This window comes from Heterodontus francisci, chromosome 17 (assembly GCF_036365525.1).
Source record: "Heterodontus francisci isolate sHetFra1 chromosome 17, sHetFra1.hap1, whole genome shotgun sequence".
NCBI classification, from domain to species: Eukaryota; Metazoa; Chordata; class Chondrichthyes; order Heterodontiformes; family Heterodontidae; genus Heterodontus; species Heterodontus francisci.
Window position 1 is genome coordinate 48,661,966 of NC_090387.1, and position 19,800 is coordinate 48,681,765.

The window sequence follows — 19,800 nt, forward strand, 5'->3', positions numbered from 1 at the left end:
AAGATTCACAACCCTCTGAGTAAAGAAATTTCTCCTCATCTCTGTCCTAAGTGGCTTCCCCCTTATTTTGAATTTGTGTCCCCTGGTTCGAGACTCCCCAACCAGGGGAAACATCTTACCTGCATCTACCCTGTCTATCCCTTTAAATATTTTGTTGGTTTCAATGAGATCACCTCTCATTCTTCGAAACTCTAGAGAATACAAGCCTAGTTTCCCCAATATCTCTTCATAGTACAGTCCCGCCATCCTGGGAACAAGTCTGGTGAACCTTCGTTGCACTCCCTCTATGGCAATAATATCCTTCCCAAGGTAAGGGGACCAAAACTGCACACAGTACACCAGGTGCGGTTGAACCAAGGTTCTATACAATTGAAGAAAGACGTCACTACTCCTGTACTCAAATCCTCTTACGATAAAGGCTAACATACCATTAGCCTTCTTAATTGCTTGCTGCACCTGCATGTTAGCTTTCAGTGGCTTATTGACAAGGACACCCAGGTCCCTTTGTACATCTACACTTTCTAATCTCTTACCATTTAAGAAATACTCTGCACATCTATTCCTCCTACTAAAATGGATAACCTCACATTTTTCCACATTATATTCCATCTGCCACATTCTTGCCCACTCACTAAGTCGGTCCAAATCCCCTTGAAGCTGCTTTGCATCTTCCTCACAATATACATTCCCACCTAGTTTTGTGTCATCTGCAAACTTGGAAATATTACATTTGGTCCTCACATCCAAATCATTGATATATATTGTGAACAGCTGGGGCCCAAGTACTGATCCCTGTGGTACCCCACTAGTCACAGCCTGCCTACGCGAGAATGACCCATTTATTCCTACTCTCTGTTTTCTGCCTGTTAACCAATCCTTAATCTATGCCAGTATATTACCTCCTATCCCATGTGCTTTAATTTTGCTAACCAACCTCCTGTGGAGGACTTTATCAAAAGCCTTCTGAAAATCCAAGTATACCATGTCCACCGACTCCCCTTTATCAATTCTGTTAGTAACATCCTCAAAAAACTGAGGAGTTGGCATGGCTCTGACATCTTCGATCTTATCTGGGTCTGCGTGTATTCCTGTGGTAGAATATGTTGACCCAAAGAGGTTGATGTGCCCAACATTGACCTGGCACTTCTTGCTATTAAACACAAGGCCCTCACGTTGAGCAGCCAGCATTAGCAAATGCAAGTTTTGGTCATGCTCTACTTTGGTCTGTCCCATCACCACAATAGCATCGGCTATACAGATACAGCCCAAGACATTTTCCGTGATCCTTTCCATGTATTGTTGTAAAATGTCCTGGCTGATGCACAGACCAAACGGTAACAGTATAAAACAGTATTTCCCTAATGGTGTTCTAAAAGTTGTGAGTAGCTGGGACGTCTTGGTTAAGTGGACAGACCAGTAGTCATGCTTTGCATTGAAATTTGAAAAATACTTAGCAGCAGTAAACTTAGGGTTCAGCTCCTCCAGGGTTGGGATTTTATGCGGGCATCTCATGAGGGCTAAATTCAGCCATCGTGGGTCTAAGCAAATCCTAAGATTGCCATCTTTCTTCAGCACACAGGTAATGGAGCTGCACCAATCAGAATGCTGTTGCACTCGGCAGCTGACTCAGTTGCACTTCATCTCATCCAGCTCCTTTAACTTTAAGTGCTCTTGAGTGTGCATGCTGCGCTTCCTTGGCTTGTCGATACTAGGAATTGCATCCTCCCTCACATGAAATATGGCATCACCCTTGAAATCACTGAATGCATCAAACCTGTCTGGATAAAGCAGTTTCATGCCTCTAACCGACTCAATGCACTCGATGTTGCAACCTTCTGTACCTTTTGGTGCGGTGCTGACCTCATGTATTCTGACGAATCGTAAATGTTGACATACTGGAAGTCCTGCGAAAGCTGGTCCAGTTGTGTCTACAATATAAAACATTTGTTGTTGCCATTCAGAGCTCCCAAAGCTGCACTGTAAGGTTATCATTCCAATGCATTTGATTGGAGAACCATTATATGCAGTCAATCTAGTGTGGTCAGTCATAGATTCCCATTTCTTTAAGTACATGTCCTTCAGTATAAGGGTGGGCAGAATATTTGCACTTGCTGCGGTGTCAATTTTCACTCTCAGCTTATGCTTGCCACTCTTCTGTCAACATATAATCCCGATCATGGCGAATGCTTCAGATTGCGTAATAACATTGACATGTTGATCCAAATTCACTATGTGGGATGCTTGCTCACTGTTCCTCCTGGCAATCTGTCTCTCTGATGTTATGTACACGCTTGGGCTTTTGTTGTGTGATGGTATACCTTTTGTTGCGTTTGGCATTGTGTCTTTCAGACGTTCTCTCTGCATGTTATCTGCCACCATTCCTGTGTGCAGTGTTTGAGCTCGGCCTTCTGCACAGCCTTGCCTAATGTTCTCGCATGTTACAAGCTTCGCACTGGTCCTGGTACGCCAGATAATAGTGAATTGGGAGAATTTGCCAAGGCTTAGCAGACTTCTGAGCCTTAGTTTCAATACCAATTGTTGTCGCCACCCCCACCCATGTTTGATGGCTTCAAATTTCCTTCCATAATTAAGTAGTGTATCTATGGTGTGCCCTTTCTTCTTTTCTAGCAGGTTTTTTTGAAAGGACTTTAGTGGGGTTGACATGATTACTAGTTCCATAACCCATTCTGACAATTCAATATCTGTGAAGTCTCATTCTTGAGCTTTGTTTCAGCACCTTGCAACAAACTGGTCAATGGACTCATTTTGCCTTTGCCGGGAGGCCATAAGCTCAAGCCTATGTACTAGACCTGTAAATGGCCTTCCCACCCCACTGCTAATTGAGTCTCTTAACTAGGCAACTAACCCCCAATTAATATCCTCTTCCCGCCACAGCTGCAATTACCCATGTGGTATGTGACCCTGTCGCCACACAGGAAGCACAGCAGGAAAAACCGTGCGGGATGCTTCCCAGCTCTGGGATCTAGGGTCCTATGTTCAAAGGCACTTAATGCCTAAACCAGGGTACCCGGCACCGGGAAGGGGAAGCCCGCTGAGGGCCACCCCACTGCCCTTGCTGCCGAACCCCTCCCCCATGAACCCCTCCTGCTCTGACCTACCTGAGGCCTGGCTCCAGAGATATTTCTGGGCCTCTGGTACAGTCACCTCCAGTAACAGCCACTGCCTCCACAGTGGCACTGCAGCTGCCGGCCTCTGATTGGCCAGCAGCACTTCAAGGGTGGGATTTCCGGCGATGGGGTCCTAAATCCCATGGAAGGCCCACCGCTGTCCACGTCAGCGCCTGATTGGCACTAAATTCGGTGGGCCTTCCGGAAAAGAGGCAACACGGGCATCCCCAATCGGTTTTCCCCAATATCGATACCCTTGCCGCCAGCAAAAATTCCCCTCACAGAGTTTCAGCCCCTCCCAGGGTCCTGTCTGCAGTCCGAGTTCGCAGCACTGTTGTGGGGTCTTCTGTCAACTGCTCTCCTCCTGAATCTTCAGCCACTCCAGGTAAGCAATTGGCTGTTCCTTGTTCTGTCTTGTGTGCTCTTCAAAAAAAAATCAAACGTTGCTGCGATGTAATATTTGGTGTTTTTCAGAAACATCCCACTGCTGCCACCATATAATATTTCTCGTTCCTTTGGTGCGTGAATTATTGTGAGATACACAGGAATATTGTTTATTGTAACTTAAACTGGAATATCTATACACACAGCTATTACAGGAGCACACCTACATACATCTTTTTCTGTCAGGCTACACCCACAACTCTCTGGTCATGTGTGACTCAACATCACTTCCTCCGGTGACTCTTCACTGACAGTCTCTTAAAGTGATCCCACAAGAAGAATGAGGTAGGGTTGGGGCGTGGAAGGGGGATGTGGGTGGAAAGTGATACAAGCAAGTGATCAGTGTTGGCCTTATCTTTAATTGTTCCAATGGGATTAGCAAGATCACATGAGATGGCAAGGTCGAGGGCTGGTCGTGAAATATGGGCAGTAGAGTTTACATGCAGGGAGTGACTAAGGGAGGATAAGAGGGCCGTGAACTCAGAGGAGAGAGAACATGATGAGTTGAGATGGAGATTGAAATCACCAAGGTTGAGAAGTGAATATTCAACTGTATGGACTCATAAGGATGAGAAAAAAGGAAACATCTATGCTATAACATAGAGGCATTTCCTCTTTAGCCTGAAACCTACCTGGAAATCTTCAATTTGAATTGGTACTGCCTGAGCTGTAATAATGATTTCTTTTTTAAACACTGCTTTGAACTGACCTTTTACATCCTCTGGACATTTCTCTGCAGATTCGGTCATAAAAATTGGGGTGAGACTGGGGCAACATTTCCTATGATGGTTGTCTTGACTGTCAGAGCCTATAGCTTGGGTCTCAAAGCTCCTGGATGGCTCATTTTCCTCACTATCCGGGCACATCAACCCTTTGTGGCCTATTTGTGCTGTGGTAGTCTTAGTAAAAAAGATTGGATACAATTACTGTACAGCAGAACAATGCTATGATTCTAAAGAAAAAAAGTTACAGTAACTTCATTAAATTGACAAGTACAGGTGAGCAAATTGTGAAATAAATGCTCTGGTTGTTATATGCAACAGCATTATAAAAGCATTTCACAAGGTTTCACTGCACATAGCAATTAGAGAAAGTCTTCCCTCTAAATTATTAAAATTCCAAAAGATTTCATTTTACAGTTTGACATCCAATTAGAACCATAAATATTAGTGGCATACTTTTTATCAGATTACCATTTACTTAGATTCAATGCTATTTTTTGCCCTGCTTACTTTTTTAAGCTGCAAACATTCATGTGCATATATTGGCTTGGATTTTGCCATAATAGTAATGGGAAGGCCATCAGTGCACATTATTATCAAACAGTAAATCAGTCAGAAATGTCCAGTGCCTACACATGCATAGTTGAATGTGGAAATCAGCCAGTTGTGTTTGATTTGCCACAATCTTCGCTTTATTGGTATCTCACCGAGAAACTCATCATTAAAATGCATGAAGGGTATGATGTTGCAGTCCTTAACCACTAAACATGCAAAACAGGGTAGGGCTTGTACATTTAGATGCAATTGAATTTTTAACAGTGTGATAAGTCATAAATACTATCACACAATCTCTCTGGCACTGAAAATTTAATTTTAGGAGTGTGGAATCTCATTTCTTCAGATTTTAATTATTGTTGGAGATTTTAAAAATGTCTTCTTTTAACTCTGTCTCTTAATCCCATCTTTCTTTCCGTTGCTGTATTTCTCTTTCTGTACATGATCTTACGTTGAATTAACTGTTATAATTTTTACTATCTGCTTTAGATTTTGTGTGCCTCAGTGAGGATTCTTCAATATGATTGGTTGAAGAGACACACTGTTGCTTCCCCTGCTGACACATGCCACAGATCCCGTGTAGAGGGCACTGTGCTGGAAAGAATCTCCATTAACTGTAAGTTGCTGCTCAAGAAGCCCACTAAAAGATTTTGGGCAATTGTAAGCATAATGAATGGCAAGCGCCGCTCCTTCTCCACTGACTGCAAGATCCGGGCCATTGTGGCTGGATTTTTCCTACCCTTTTTTTTGCATGTGTGTTACCAATGTGCATGTAACATGTAATTACATGCAAATGAAGGCAAGACAGCCTCCTTTGTTTTCCCATTGTTGTGTCTCAGCAGTGGGCAAATTTATAAACAAATCTGTGTTTATTTGATCCTAATTGTACCCTGCATCTTGAATTGATGCTTTTGTAGCACATGCAATAACTTACTCAGAGTGGTGAGAATGTAGAACTCACTGCCACAGTTTAAATGCTTTTAAGGGGAAGCTAGATAAACATATGAGGGACAAGGGAACAGAGGGTTATGCTAATAACTTAGATGAGGATGGATGGGAGGAGGCTCGAGTGGAGCATAATTTCGGCATGGCTTGTTTCGCTCTCATATTTTCTAGGTAATTCTATGTAAATACTAGACATCATTATGAACAAACAGGAGGTGAGGTTTCAAGTTTTACTCTTGCAGACACAATTCAGAATTTCAGCAATTGAAATCAAATTTCCGTTACTGCAGCATTAGCATGATAAATCTGAAAAATCTAAATTTAATAAGGAAGATGAAACAACTGTTCTCTTCCTCCTCACACGCACAGATGCTTGAACATATTGATTTTCTGTTTGTTCAGGGGATGGCAAAACTGGAAACCCAGCAAATATGTAATTTAAACTCAAATCCAATTTTGTAGAACCCTGACAGAGATGTCAGAGGGTCGGATTAGGTGAGAGAAAATAAAGACAGATAGAGATGAGTCTGTCATACCTCCTGGCTGGATCTCTTCATCTGCAGCCTACAAAGGGGAAAAACAGAGTTTTAGGGAAAAATATTAGGTAACAACTGAATGAAACAAACAGAGTTTTATTTACTGAAGTATTACTGAATGCTATAGTTACATTTAGTACAAACCGTTACCCAGGGTTATAAGTTAACTGGTTTAACATTGATGAAGGTAGCTGAGTAGAAGTATCCTTACAGTTTACAATTCTGTTTTGCAAGGAACTGGAATTCTAAACAACAAGGCCACCTTGTCCTCAGGCATCACGCCTAATGGATTAGCTGTCAACATAATCTTTTTTTATGAATATTGTGAATATATGAATGCAAAATTGCTGATTTTACAGTGCTCCACTAGTTGTGATTTCCCAACATCTTTATATTAACCTGGCTCAAAATATTTGCATTTGCATTGAGGAAATGAGGGAGGGCAAAAGTGAGGATGGGTTGGGTCCTCAGTCCTTTTACCTATAGGATATCGAATACAGACTGATGGAATAAAAAAGCATGAAGAAACAAAAACAACTATTTGGAATTTACAGATAAATTCCAGGAACAGAAACTGACAGAGTCAGACTGTCTGCAGATTCATAATTGACTTTACGAAATGCATTTAAAAAGACAAATAAAGCCAGAGTTCTTACCTGCGGCTTGTGTAGGAATTAAACCCGGGGAGTGGGATTAATTGGATAGCTCTACCAAAGAACAGGCACAGGAATGATGAGCTGATTGGTCTTCTGCTGCATTGCATCATTCTATGATTCTTTCTCACCCTGTGGTTAACTGTGATTAAAAATTGGACCATGCCAGAATTGAGGCTTAATGAGGCTGGCAGCAGGGCTACACCAAATTGCTCTGATTAAGACAGCATCAATGAACTATGGGTGCTATTCATAGCCCCAGAGGCAGTTCACCCACTGCAGCAAGATTGGCCAGTTCAGTTGCTGTATTGCATTACATGGCATTATGCTCCTGTACTTACAAAACTGTATCATCTGACTTACTGTGAACAATATAAATGATTTCCAGAGTATGCCTTTATCCCCTCTCATATCCCTTTGAACAATGACTGATTATTGCAACATCATTCTACTGTGATTAGTAAACTTTAACATGTTGCTAAAATATTGCTCAGAAAACTAGAAACTCAACAAGCTGCTCGTCAACTACTAATACATTTGATCAGTGGGAGGCCCTCCAGCACTGACACATTGACAGCTCCACCAGCTGAGGTGGGAGCTGTTAATTCGTAATGGAGAGAGAGAGAGATGGTGCTTCGACATGGAGGCACCCACTGAAGTAAAAGTCAGATTTTTAAAAAAGTTAAAATGGCCACAACTGGCTGGCAGTGATCATGAAGAGGCAACCCCTCCATGAGATGGCCAACAGCCACAGCTGTGGCCCAGTGGCCATGACAGGTGTGGGGCGGGGGGGGGGGTGCCTCGTGGGATTCATAGATTAATTGTGGCCCCCCCACCTTCCTGCCATGTGGTCACCTTGATGCACTGGCTGTGTTTCAGCCCGATGTGCAAAGACCGCATGCAGACTAGAAATCCAACTTGGCACGGGAAAGGGGCCTGAACAGGCCCCTGAATTGCCTTCAGTTGGCTACCTGTCACTCACAGCTGTTTCAACCCCAACCCGGCCTTTCTCAAAATGGCTCAGGGTCAGGACTGTGATGCCGAACTGGCATGACGACCGGTGACACGGGATTATAGGCCTGCTCGCCTCCGATGCCGACCCCAAGGCCGATTGAAAATCCCACCCAAAATGTTTGTTAAATATTACAACAGAGTTAAGTCTGAAAATGTCTTAAGTAAGAAATAATCAGCTTCACGATTGACTGGAGAAAAAGAGGTTGAAGTGGTCAATAAGCTTGAGTCACTCTCCCAACATGCCCCTTATTGCACCCAGCAACAGCACCATTCTCCCCAGCATCAACAAGTTGCGAATGAAAACAAGTTTGTTACCATTGCCAGTCATTTCACAAATTCTAGAAAAATCAAAGCATTTCTTCTAAAGTACTATCGTGAAGAGAGCAGGAGACAATTCACCTGCATTTATTCAACTCAACGATGGCCAAATTCTTTAACTAAGATAAAGGGTTCAATGTTTTCCTGTCTATTTAAATAACATAAATAATAATGGCTTCAAATCAATCCGTAAGCATAGTCATGGAAAAGACACCACTGATAAAGCTACTTGGTGTGCAATAACACTGATTAAAATACCTGCAACCTTTAATTTATTATCTCCTTTCTTAAGTTCCTGTTCTTTATTACCCAGTTAGGTAAAATGTTCCCAGATCTCTTCCAATGTGGCTCTTAAACTGGGCACTGGGTTCAGCAGAGGAGCCCGAGGTGCCTCAACTTTTGATATTCTTCATTGTCCACTGATCGTACCTATTTTGTGCTTCCCTTTATAATCATTCAGCCTAGATTGGGAAATGTATAACTTTTGCAGCAAGCTAATGCCTCAGCATCCTGCATGAGCAAGTTAATTTTCCAATTCTGCACTCCTTCCCACTGTGGCACTTTCTCAGAACATTAATGTTGATCCTTTAAATTATCTTCAAATTCAGGTCGATATTCAGGTTTCAGTGCTGTCAGCATTTCACTCAAAACTGTTTCAGTTCCTGAAGTTGTGATTTGCTTTTTTGTTTAAACAGTGTGTGAAGCACACTATTACACAGATTCCCTGCTGCAGATAATGAATATAGCTGGTTTCTTTATAACTATCTTATAACATAATAAGGCTTGTGTAAACCGCCTTAAAATGTTATCAGCCTTGCTATATGTCTTCACACTAATGTAGAAATATAAGTCAGGTTTAAAAACAAAGTGAGGGCAATTGGATCCATTTTGTATCAAGTTCACTAAATGTGTGGCAGGAATTAGAAGACATGGTTTAAGAGTGAATTCACAGATGTAGACATCAGTTGTGCAACTTGACAAGTGTAGATTACGCACAGCCTAAATAATACATACATATCATTTGCAAGGAAATCTAAAGTAGATTAGATGAATAGGCATAACTAAAAATTATAAAACTATAAAAATTTGATCTCCAGTAAAACCATATCATACCAAACACAATAATTGAGCCCAAATAAGAGTAACTCATTTGATTTCCTTCTCCCAAAAGATCTGGCATGCAATTTTAACATTAATTGAGATATAGCTAAAAAGATAATTAAGACATTTACAACAGAAGCTTTCAACTGTCGTGGAAGTACAAAACGATCGAGTAAGGAAAATCAGACAGGTTGTATAAAGGTTGGTCAACGATCTTGTCTGTTTGCACCCCCACCCCCCACTCTGAAGTTGATATAGCTGATATGGAGAGGTTCGTAAGGTCTCAGCATAAATTGGGGTGCACAAACTCTATCCCACCTCACTGGGTGGACAATGTCTGCTTTAGCTATTTAAAATTGTTGGGCAGGATTTTGTGGAGGAGGCGGGACTCCCGGCACCGGGCCGAAAAGGCTGAGGCAACCCCACCTCAGCCTTTCCATCCTCCCCCAGAGCAATACCTCCGTTGTTTTTCTGCCTAGGTGTTCCATGTCAGGATCACTGTCCCTTTAAAGATGGGGATCCCACCTCCAAGAGATGCCATCCAATCACAGGTCTGGCAACTCAGCGGCAGCGCCATCGCTAGTGGTGGCCACTGCCGATACTGCAGAGGCCTTGGACTCAGGCCCAGCACTGGAATCCCGGACCTCAGGTAAGTGAGGTGGGGTCGCCGGGGCCAGTGCGGAAGGCCCAGGTGAGGGGAGGGTGTCGGGTGTGAAGTCCAGGGGGAGGGGGAGTCATAGAGTTATAGGTTCTGTCGGCAGGGGTCCTCTGTGGGCCACAGATTGCCCACGAAGGAGGGACCTCCCCACCAAGCTCTGAGGGAGGGTGCCTCATTTTACGTAAAACGAGGCGCTCTCCCTGCCTGGTGAAGGCTCCCTCTGCCGCTGGTTAGATCCCAGTGGTGGCGGGAAGTGGCCCTTAAGTGGCTGTTAATAGGTCCCTTAAGGACTTCAATGGGCCTCTGGGTGGGAAGGCAGTGTCATGCAGGCTCCCGCCTGCCAAGAATAAGGCACATTAATTTCGCCACACAGACAATTGTTGCTGGGAAGTAGAGAAGGGCTGTTACAAGGAATTGCCAGGCCCATGGCCATAAAGACATTTTTGCATACTAGCAGACAATATTGGAACAAAGGAGCTATATCCCCTGCTCCCAATAGACAGAACAGATGTGGTCAGACCAGGTTAGTCACATGACTAACTGGCTGTTGCAGAGTTTGAACGGAGAGTTTTAAATTGGAGAAACAGTGTTTGTAGACAGAAAGCTCTTGGCTCCTGGACTGAAGCAGACCTCCTCTCCTCCTGTCTGCTCCCATCTCTTTCTCACCAGCTTCAGAATCTATTGAAGACACATGAACCCCAAGAGAGAACAGTCTCCTGCAGTGAACAAGGTTTAAGAAGAATACTGGGCCCCAACGAAAAGCACAAATTACTTACAAGCAGGGACTCTACAGTGAGCTCAAAGAACCGTAACAACTCTTCAGATATCGCCTCAAACCTTTCCGCTTTATTTCTTCTGCTCTTTTCTGTCTGTATTTGCATGTGTGTATCGCATATGCGTGCTAGCATGGGTGTGTCGTGTATCCATAGACATCAACTGAATTAGAGTTTAAGTTAAGTTTTAATAAAATTTCACCTTTCTTCCTTAAACCTAAGAAAGCCTGTTTGTACTCGTTTCTTTGCCTTATAATTGGAAAGCAGTGAACAAGGGTTCACCAAGGGGGAGTTCAAAACAGGGTGTGTTTAAAATTAAACCCTGATACATTAAGACCAGGTGAAGGCTGAGCCGGACCCCTAGACACCTTTCTCACCTGGTCGTAACAGCAGTCAATGGCCTATACTATCCCTGGCATATTCGTTTGGTGACGGGGCAGTGACGGGGTGGCGACAGACCCTATGCCCCCACCACTATTCACGATTCTATGGGCCCATCCTGCCTCCAACCGCACTTGAGGGCGGCCCATAAAATCCATCCCATTATTTGTAACCATGGGCTGGATTTTACCTGCCTGCTGGAGATGGTCTGGGAGTTAGGAGGGCTGGTAAAATGGCAGCAGAAGGTGTTTGGAGGAGAGACCAATGTCTTCCTGCTGCCACTGCACAATATCAGTGGTGGAAACCTCGGTGACACAGCCAACCATTGGGCAGCAATTATGCCAACTAAGTGCCCAATTGAGGGCCACTTCCAGCCCCTGCTGGCATTTTACTGGTCTTGGGAGGGATTGCTGCCTTGTGGGGAGCCTGCCAGGTAAACCCTGGCAGCCTCCCAGTGGTTCCTTTGGGGGGGTCCTCCTTTATGGCTGCTCCAAGGTCCACAAGGGGCCCCCTAGTGGTAATGGTTATCCTTATGGCTTTGGAGCAGCCTCTGGAAGATGCAGCCCCCCGCCCCCGCCTTCTGTGGCCTACCTGCCTGGCCCCGGAACGGTAAGCAAAAAGAATTTACCTTGTCTTTAAGGTTGCCTCAGCATGGAGGCGCCCTCTCAATCTTCCTTAAGCCTTGGCAGTGGCTACCTCTAATGGTCCCACTGCTGAGGCTGCAGTGCTGCCAGCCATCTGATTGGCCTGGCAGCTCTGGGAGGCAGCCGGCCATCCTTAATTAGAAAACGGGCCTGGCGACCGCCAGTAAAATGCCACCCAGGGTCCCGCTGGCCAGCTGTGTGGGCTCGGGTTCTGCTTTCGGTCCCAGCAGTGGGACTACTCACCTTTGCATAAAATTCAGCCTTGTGTGTCAATTCTTTATTACACAAAAAAAACTTTCAAAGTGTTTCGACACAGTATTGAGCACTATTTGATAGAGTGAGACAAAACAAACCACTGCAATCCGATGAGTGTCACTGGAGGCAAGATAAAGAATTTGAGAGTTCTTCAAGTGAGCTGCAAGGTGACAAAATTTGCACCGATGAATGCTGACATACTGAATAAAATCGCTACATGTCGGCACGTAGGTCAAGAAACTACATTGTTTTGCTGAGCCACAGTGACAGCCAGGTGACAAAGATTAATAGCTTTGTATTGACTGTGCAACTTCCAGTTCCTTATCTTTGTCAAGTCAAGGCTTTGTCCAAGAGCTGAAAGTGTTATTAGTCTTATAATTGCAGAGACATTTTAAGGGTTGCCCCTTTAGGGACTGCAAAATCCAATAAACCTTTCATAAAACCTCAAGCATTCAAGTCCAAAACCATTGTCACAGAGACAGGCATGCTCTCAGCTATAACATACAGAAACAGTGAAGTCGCTTACACTGAATAATGAGTGACTTATTAAGTCAACTTTGAATTTAGGTCAGCTGTTTATTAAAATTGTGAAATAATGTTTTCAGTATGAGTGAGTGGCAGTCATCTTTGCCGTGATTAAACTCTTTGTGTGTTTCAGTTGAAAATCTTTGCTTTTCCTTCTATATTTCTGCTCTAGTGTAACATATGTTTGAAAATTTTCATTATTTAGAAATTTAATTCAATCTGGGTTATTTTATAAAAATTTCGTTTGACTAAATTCTTGCAAAAGATAAAAATTCAATTTTCTAACTTGATGGGCTTTGAAGAATTGAGGAAAATAATATATTCCAGAAGCAACTTATCAGGTGGTATTTTTGTTTGTGCACTTCCTTATAACAAATTAACGTAAAAAAACTAGTCCTAAACAGTAGATCCAATTCTTTTACAAAATTTAACTAAAATCCATGGAGATATTGTGTCACCCAGGAGACCAAAATTAAAATGAGTAAGAGCTTTTTCAAAACACAGAACCTGTCAGATCTTATCTTCCCTTTATATCTTCAAAGATATGAAAGTCATAAAACTGGGGTGAGATAGGGTCAGGTGTCACAGATTTATTTGATGGATGCTTTGTCACTGATTGGCTTATTTCCTTTCACAGAATTTCCTCTATAGCATTTGAATAAATATGAGCAATATGCTCTCCATGTTCTTCTCTTGATTTGGAAGATGGGAGGTTGAATGCAGAACTTTATTATTGCCATCAGGATTTAATTTTATTTATCTGAGCCGGTAACCCGACTGTGACTCTAGATCAAATATGGGTGATGACGTTTTAATATAGTCAGATAATACAGTATTGATATAAAATTCTGAACGGTTATACTAAAACTATATCAGATTTGTTTAGGTTATGAGTATTACAGTTCAACACAAAGCTCTACCACCATAAGAACTGCATTTAAAAATTGAAATATTAATTCTTAATCACTTTATCTAAGTTATAATCTTTTGGGTCATGGGAACAGGAGTCGGCTGTTCAGTCCCTCAAGCCTTTGCTCCCATTCAATGTGATTTTGGCTGATCTGTACTTCAACTCAATTTACCCAGTGTGACAGAAACCACACCTGTCAAAATGAGACATATTAATTTTGTTATATGGAATATTATTTTTGACCTGTTAATGGACTTTAAATAACTTTTTTAAAAAAGACCACAACAGTGGCTGAAAACATGGCTGCACACTTGCATTCTGAAGGACAGTGGTTGGAAACATGGCTGCACATTTGCATTCTAAGAGACAGTCGCCTGAAGAAGACAATGGGAGTGCCTCCCTGATTCAATTAGGCAGATGAATTTTTGATCAAGGGACATTGAATGTGTAAGAGCCAGTATTCCACCACCGCCCCCCCACCCCCCGCAACTGAGAGTGTCTGCTAAGCTTGGAGGAAATCCACAAACCCCTCCAGAGAGGTTGTTCCAAATAAGGAGCTAGTCACATGACCAACCTGCCAGCCAACTTGAGTTGTTTGAATTGTCTCACAAAACAGTTTTGGGAAGAGACTACAATTTGAAGACAACAGAGAAGGAAGGTCTCTCCCTGTCTCTCTCTCATGCAGAGTTTCAGGGACCGATGGAAGTAACTCAAACCTCAAGACAGAAGATCATTGAAACAAGTTTGAAAGTGTACACTGGGCCCCAATGAGAACTGCAAGACTTAACTGCAATAAAAGACTTTACATCAAACCCAAAACCAGTAACTGAACTCCAGCTATTGCTTCAAACCTTTTCTCCTTTGATTCTTTCTCTTTTTCTGTCTCTATTTGCGTGTGTGTTTATCACGTATGCATGCTAGCATGGTTGCATCATGTAATTCTAATAGTTTTAACTGAATTAGAGTTTTAAGGTTAATAAACTTACACCTTTTTTGTTTAAATCTGAGTAAACCTGGCTGGTTGATTTCTTTGCCATTACAACTGGAGAGGGAAGCTAAAACACGGTGTTTTTAAAAATTAAACCCTGCTACGGCCAAACCAGGAAAAGGCGGAGAGGGGAGCCCCTAGACCCCTTTATCACCTGGTTACAATACCATTTCAGCCCCACATCCCTTGATACTCTTATCTCATAAAAATCTATTGCTCTCTGTCTTGAAAGCTGCAATTGCCCAGCATGCACAGTCTTTTGGGAAAAGACTTCGAGATTTCCACTACCCTTTGTGTGAAAAAGTGCTTCCTTATTTCCCTTTGAAATCACCTAGCTCTAATGTTGAGAATGGCCTGGATTTTGTGGTCAGCAACAAAATGACGGTACTGGCTGTTGACCTCGAAGAAAGTTGCCCACAACGAGCTAGCATTCTTTGTGGCATGTATTTCCTCGTTCCTGATGTCAACTTCAATCTGTCACGAAGTCAAGGCAATCTCCAGGTGTCTAGCAACACAGATGTCATCCAGCAGGGTAAGCAGTCAATCACATTGAAGAATTCTCAGAGTAAATCAATAAGTAAAACGCATTGATTATCCTTCACTTTTTATAAATTTCAGGGAACGAGATAATGATTGGAAGGATTAGAAGCTGAAATATCAAACAAACTTTAAAAGATAATTTTATTATATTAAAAACTATGAAATGTTTAACTTCATGGTAAAAATTGACATTACATAAAGATAAAATTAGTTTTCCAGGGTCAGAGTGGTTCTTCAGCAGCAGTTATGACTTAGTACGCTATTAGAAACCTGGTTACATTTCATTAGCAAGGCATACTTTTTTCAGGGATTTTTAACAGTGATATTACAGAACAAAAGGAGGAAGTTCTCATCAATTCAATGATTTCTAATTGATTTCCATTTGCAAGTAAGTCAACAGCACACCCTTTGGAGGAGCAGGGAATCACTGACAGCAGTTTGTGGATTTCCACATTTAACTGCGCAAGTGGCAACGCCAGAAGTTGCCGTCAGTTTCAGAGCTATGCTGACAGTTTCGGCGAACTACAACCGCAAAATCCAGGCCATTATGTCCCCTCATTCTTGATTCCCCTGCCGACAACAACACAACAATAGCAACTTGTATTTGTATAACACTCTTAACATAGTGAAACAACCCTAGGTGCTTCACAGGAGCATTGGTCAAGAGAGGCACATTTTAAGGAGCATCTTAAAGGTGGAAAGAGCGGTAGAGAGGCGGAGAGATTTAAGGAGGGAATTCCAGACCTTAGGACCTTTGCAGCTGAAGGCATGGCCACCAGCAGCAGAGTGATTCAAATCGGGCATATGAAATGTAGTATAATGTACATAAGCTGTTGCTGGGTAGATTATGTATATAGACCTTAAGCATCATCACAGGATGTGATGTCACGAGTGTGAACCTCATGTTGCTCAATGTTTTTGTACATACCTTAAGGATAAGAACCTGTAAATAAACCCCTATTACTCTGACCCAAAGTCTACCATTCTCATTTAATATTAATGGCACACTGTTACGGTATATGGTGTTAGCGTTACAAACGACTTTTGTAGGGTAAAGACAGAAGATATCGAAAACATCGGAGAGAAGCATGGAAAAGTCGGTACCCTTACTGGAGAGCTTTGAGCGAGCGGCGGGCCCAACAAGGCCGAGGTGTGGCCGAGATGGATGCGAAGATTTGACAGGAACCGTTCTGCATTGGGTCTAGCAGCATGACCAGACAGGGAGCAGGTCACTGTTTTACTTTACACCATGGGAGAAAGTGTGGACAACATTTTAACTACCCTGGGGATCGATGAAAAGGAAACCCCATATGGCTAAGTAATAAAAGCCTTTTAGGGATACTTTAAGATCAGAAAGAATGCTATCGTGGAAAGGGAAAAATTCAACAAACGCACCCAAAAAGATGGTAAAAGTATCAATTCATTCATTAATGATCTATATAAAATAGCAAAGGATTGTGACTACAGAAGCTTGTGAGAAGAACTGATTCGGGACAGAATAGTAGTCGGGATCATAGACTAAGTGCTGTCAGATCAGCTTCAGTCGAAAAAGGATTTGACTTTGCAAAAGGCCATTCCATTGAGCAGGCAGGAAGAGGTCTGCAAATTTAATCAACTACTAGTTCAGGGATATCAGGGGAGTCCAAGCTTGAAAACTCTAGATTCAGTAGAGTCTGTGGAGAAGACAGAGAGTAATGGTACCAGAAAGCCCAAGAAGTGGGAAAGACATCTACGGGCAGCAGCACTGAAGTGCAGTAGGTGTAGTTGGGAGAGACACCAGTGGGAAAATTGCTCCGTCAGGGAAGCTGAATGTTTCTGGTGCAAGAAAAGAGGGCATTTTCAGCAGGTCTGTCGCAGCAAGAAACAAACACTGCAGACTAGCAAAAAAATAGTTGAAATAAAAGAAAAACAAACGATCAATACTCCCTTCCTTGGGGAAGTGCAAGAGAAAAATGAAGATTGCTGGGAAGCAGAGATTTTAGTGGGGAGAAAAAAATCAACCTCAAAGTTAGATATAGGAGTAGCAGTTTCTGTCCGAGGAACAAAATACCATGGCTGAGAAAGGAAAGGCTTACAAAAATCAATGAGAAATTACATGGGCCTGGAGGAATTCAATTAAAGGTTGTAGGAGAACTACTAACAACCTTAACAGACAGGAATAACACCATTCCAGAAACCCTATAAGTTATAAAGAATCAAGCCTGTTCATTACTCAGTAAGAAAGCTTGTTTAGCCTTACAGTTGTTGTGCAGCGTGGAAGAGATCAAGGGACAAGAGAAATAGCTCAGTGATTTTAGAGCTGAATTCCCCAAATTATTTGAAGGTTTGGGGAAATTAAAAACAGAGTGTCACATTACTCTCAACAAAGAGACAGAACCAGTATGTTTGTTGACACCAAGAAAGGTCCCACATCCACTCCTGGAAATGGTAAAGAAGGAAATCGATGCCATGCTAAACCAAAGAGATATTTCGGCAGTAACTAAATCTACTAGATGGTGCTCTGGGATGGTTCCAGGAAGGAAACCAAAAGCGTCTATTAGGATTTGTGTGGACCTTACCCAACTCAATAAAGGTGTAGAGAGAGATTCTCCCTATGGTGTCAGTTTACAACAGCCTTGCCAAATTGGGAAAAAAGCTCTATCTTCACCAAACTAGATGAAAATAGCGGCTTTTGGCAGTGGCCTTTAGACAAAGACTTTAAATTGTTAACTACCTTTATTACACCCTTTGGAAGATTCTGTTGCAGCAGATTGCCCTTCAGTATTGCGCCAGTACTGGAGATATTCCAGCGGATGATGTCAACATTCCTGGAAGGCTTAGAGGGGATCATCTGCCACATGGATCATGATCTGATTCATGGAGCAAACCAAGAAGAACACGCAAGGGTAAGAGCAGTATTACACAGATTACAGAAGGCTGGTCTCACATTAAATGAGAAGTGTATTCTCACAGTCGACAGTGAGGTTGCTTGGCCACATAATTGATGAATCTGGCATCAAGGTAGATCCACAGAAGATGAAGGCAATAAAGAATTCCCCACAGCAAAAGAACAGAACATATTTACAGCAATTCATGGATATGGTTAACCAGGTAGGGAAATTCCTACCAAATCTAGCCACTACTAATGAGTCTCTATGACAACTGCTGAAGAGCAGCAATGTCTGGTGATGGGTAGACTGCCAGAAAAATTCTTTTGAGAAAATAAAAGAAATGTTAACTTCATCAGAAGTATTGGTGCATTATGATCCAGAGCTAGTGACCATTATTGCAGCAGATGCATTAGCAACAGGATTAGGTGCAGTATTGTTCCAGATTCAAAAAGATGGATGATGCAAGCCTATGTACTTTGCCTCTTGTTCTTTGTCAGAAACAGAACAAAGGTACGCAGTGATTGAAAAGGAAGCATTAGCAGCGACATGGGCATGCAAGAAATTTTCAAACTATGTACTGGGCCTCAAGGTCAAGATCAAAACTGACCACAAGCCACTAGTGACGTTGCTTAATTCAAAGGAATTAGCAAAATTATCCCCAAGGGTACAGACTTCAGCTAATGAGATATGACGCAACAATTGAATATGTCCCAGGGAAACACCAGGTGGCAGCTGACGTATTATTAAGAGCATCAACTGCTATACCCGAAGTTGGAGATGTTTTATTCCTAGAGGAAGTGGCAGTCTTCGCTTCAGCTATAACCAAAGATTTGCCAGCAACTGCTCAAAGACTATGCCAAATTAGCAATCTATGGAAAGAGGCTGAAGTCTGCGAGAAAGTAAGACACCTTTTGCCAAGAAGGCTGGCCAAAATATATGCCTAATAGCCTGGTTTTAAGAAAATATCATGAGCAAAGAAGCCACCTTATTATTGTGGACGACTTATGAGGCTATGACGAAAGACTAGTAATTCTGAGAGCTTTGAGGTTGGACATCCGACAGTAACTAAACTAAGGGCACTTAGGAATCACCAAGTGTTGAGCAAGAGCAAGAAACTCAGTATGGTGGCCAGGTGTGTCCAAGGAGATCAAAGAGATGATTTCCAGGTGTGTCACATGAGCTACTACCAGACAGGACTCCAGAGAGCCACTGATGTTGTCTTTGTTTCCATCCAGGCCATGGGAGCGCCTGGGAATGGACCTGTTTGAACATAAAGGGAATTTATTGTCGACTATTCCTCCAGATGGGTTGAAGTCAAACCAAAACATGGCCAGAGTTCCGAAGCTATAATCAAATCATTAAAAGAAACTTTTGCCACACATGGCATTCCAGACCTAGTGATCTCCGATAATAGTATACAATTCATGAACGAAGCCTTCAAAGATTTCGCAGAAACACATGGGTTTGCCCATGTTACAAGTTCATTGAGGTACCCCCAGAGCAATGAAGAAGCGAAGAGAGGCATTTGAACCATGAAAATGCTACTGAAAAAGAATGAGGATTTTTAGCTAGCACTATTAAACTATCGATCAACGGCACACCAGAATGGGGTGACCCCCATGTGAGTTGCTAATGGGTAGGAGGCTAAGGACACAACTACCCCCACTCCAAAGAAACCGTCAGCCACAAATTAGTGCAGAAGATCGGGAAAGGTTGAGGGTGAGAAAGGAGAAAGAGAGGTCAATCCAAACAGAGAATCATGATAGACGCTACAGAGCAAAACATGAAACAGAGCTAAGACCAGGAGATTTGGTTTGGTTTAAAGATCAGAATCAATATG

At 42.5% G+C, this 19,800-nt stretch overlaps 1 protein-coding gene across 1 annotated transcript in view; it reads right to left on the reverse strand.

Annotated features, from left to right (window-relative positions):
• Window positions 1-1,626: 1,626 nt before the first annotated feature.
• LOC137378589 (uncharacterized) overlaps window positions 1,627-19,800 on the reverse strand; it is a 639,386-nt gene continuing 621,212 nt past the window's right edge. Inside the window, exons 8-10 of the mRNA XM_068048892.1 lie at window positions 6,331-6,358; window positions 4,205-4,471; window positions 1,627-2,154 (exon numbers count right to left, since the gene is read on the reverse strand). Of these exons, the coding sequence (XP_067904993.1) occupies window positions 1,627-2,154; window positions 4,205-4,471; window positions 6,331-6,358 (823 nt within the window). The remainder of the gene's footprint in view (window positions 2,155-4,204; window positions 4,472-6,330; window positions 6,359-19,800) is intronic.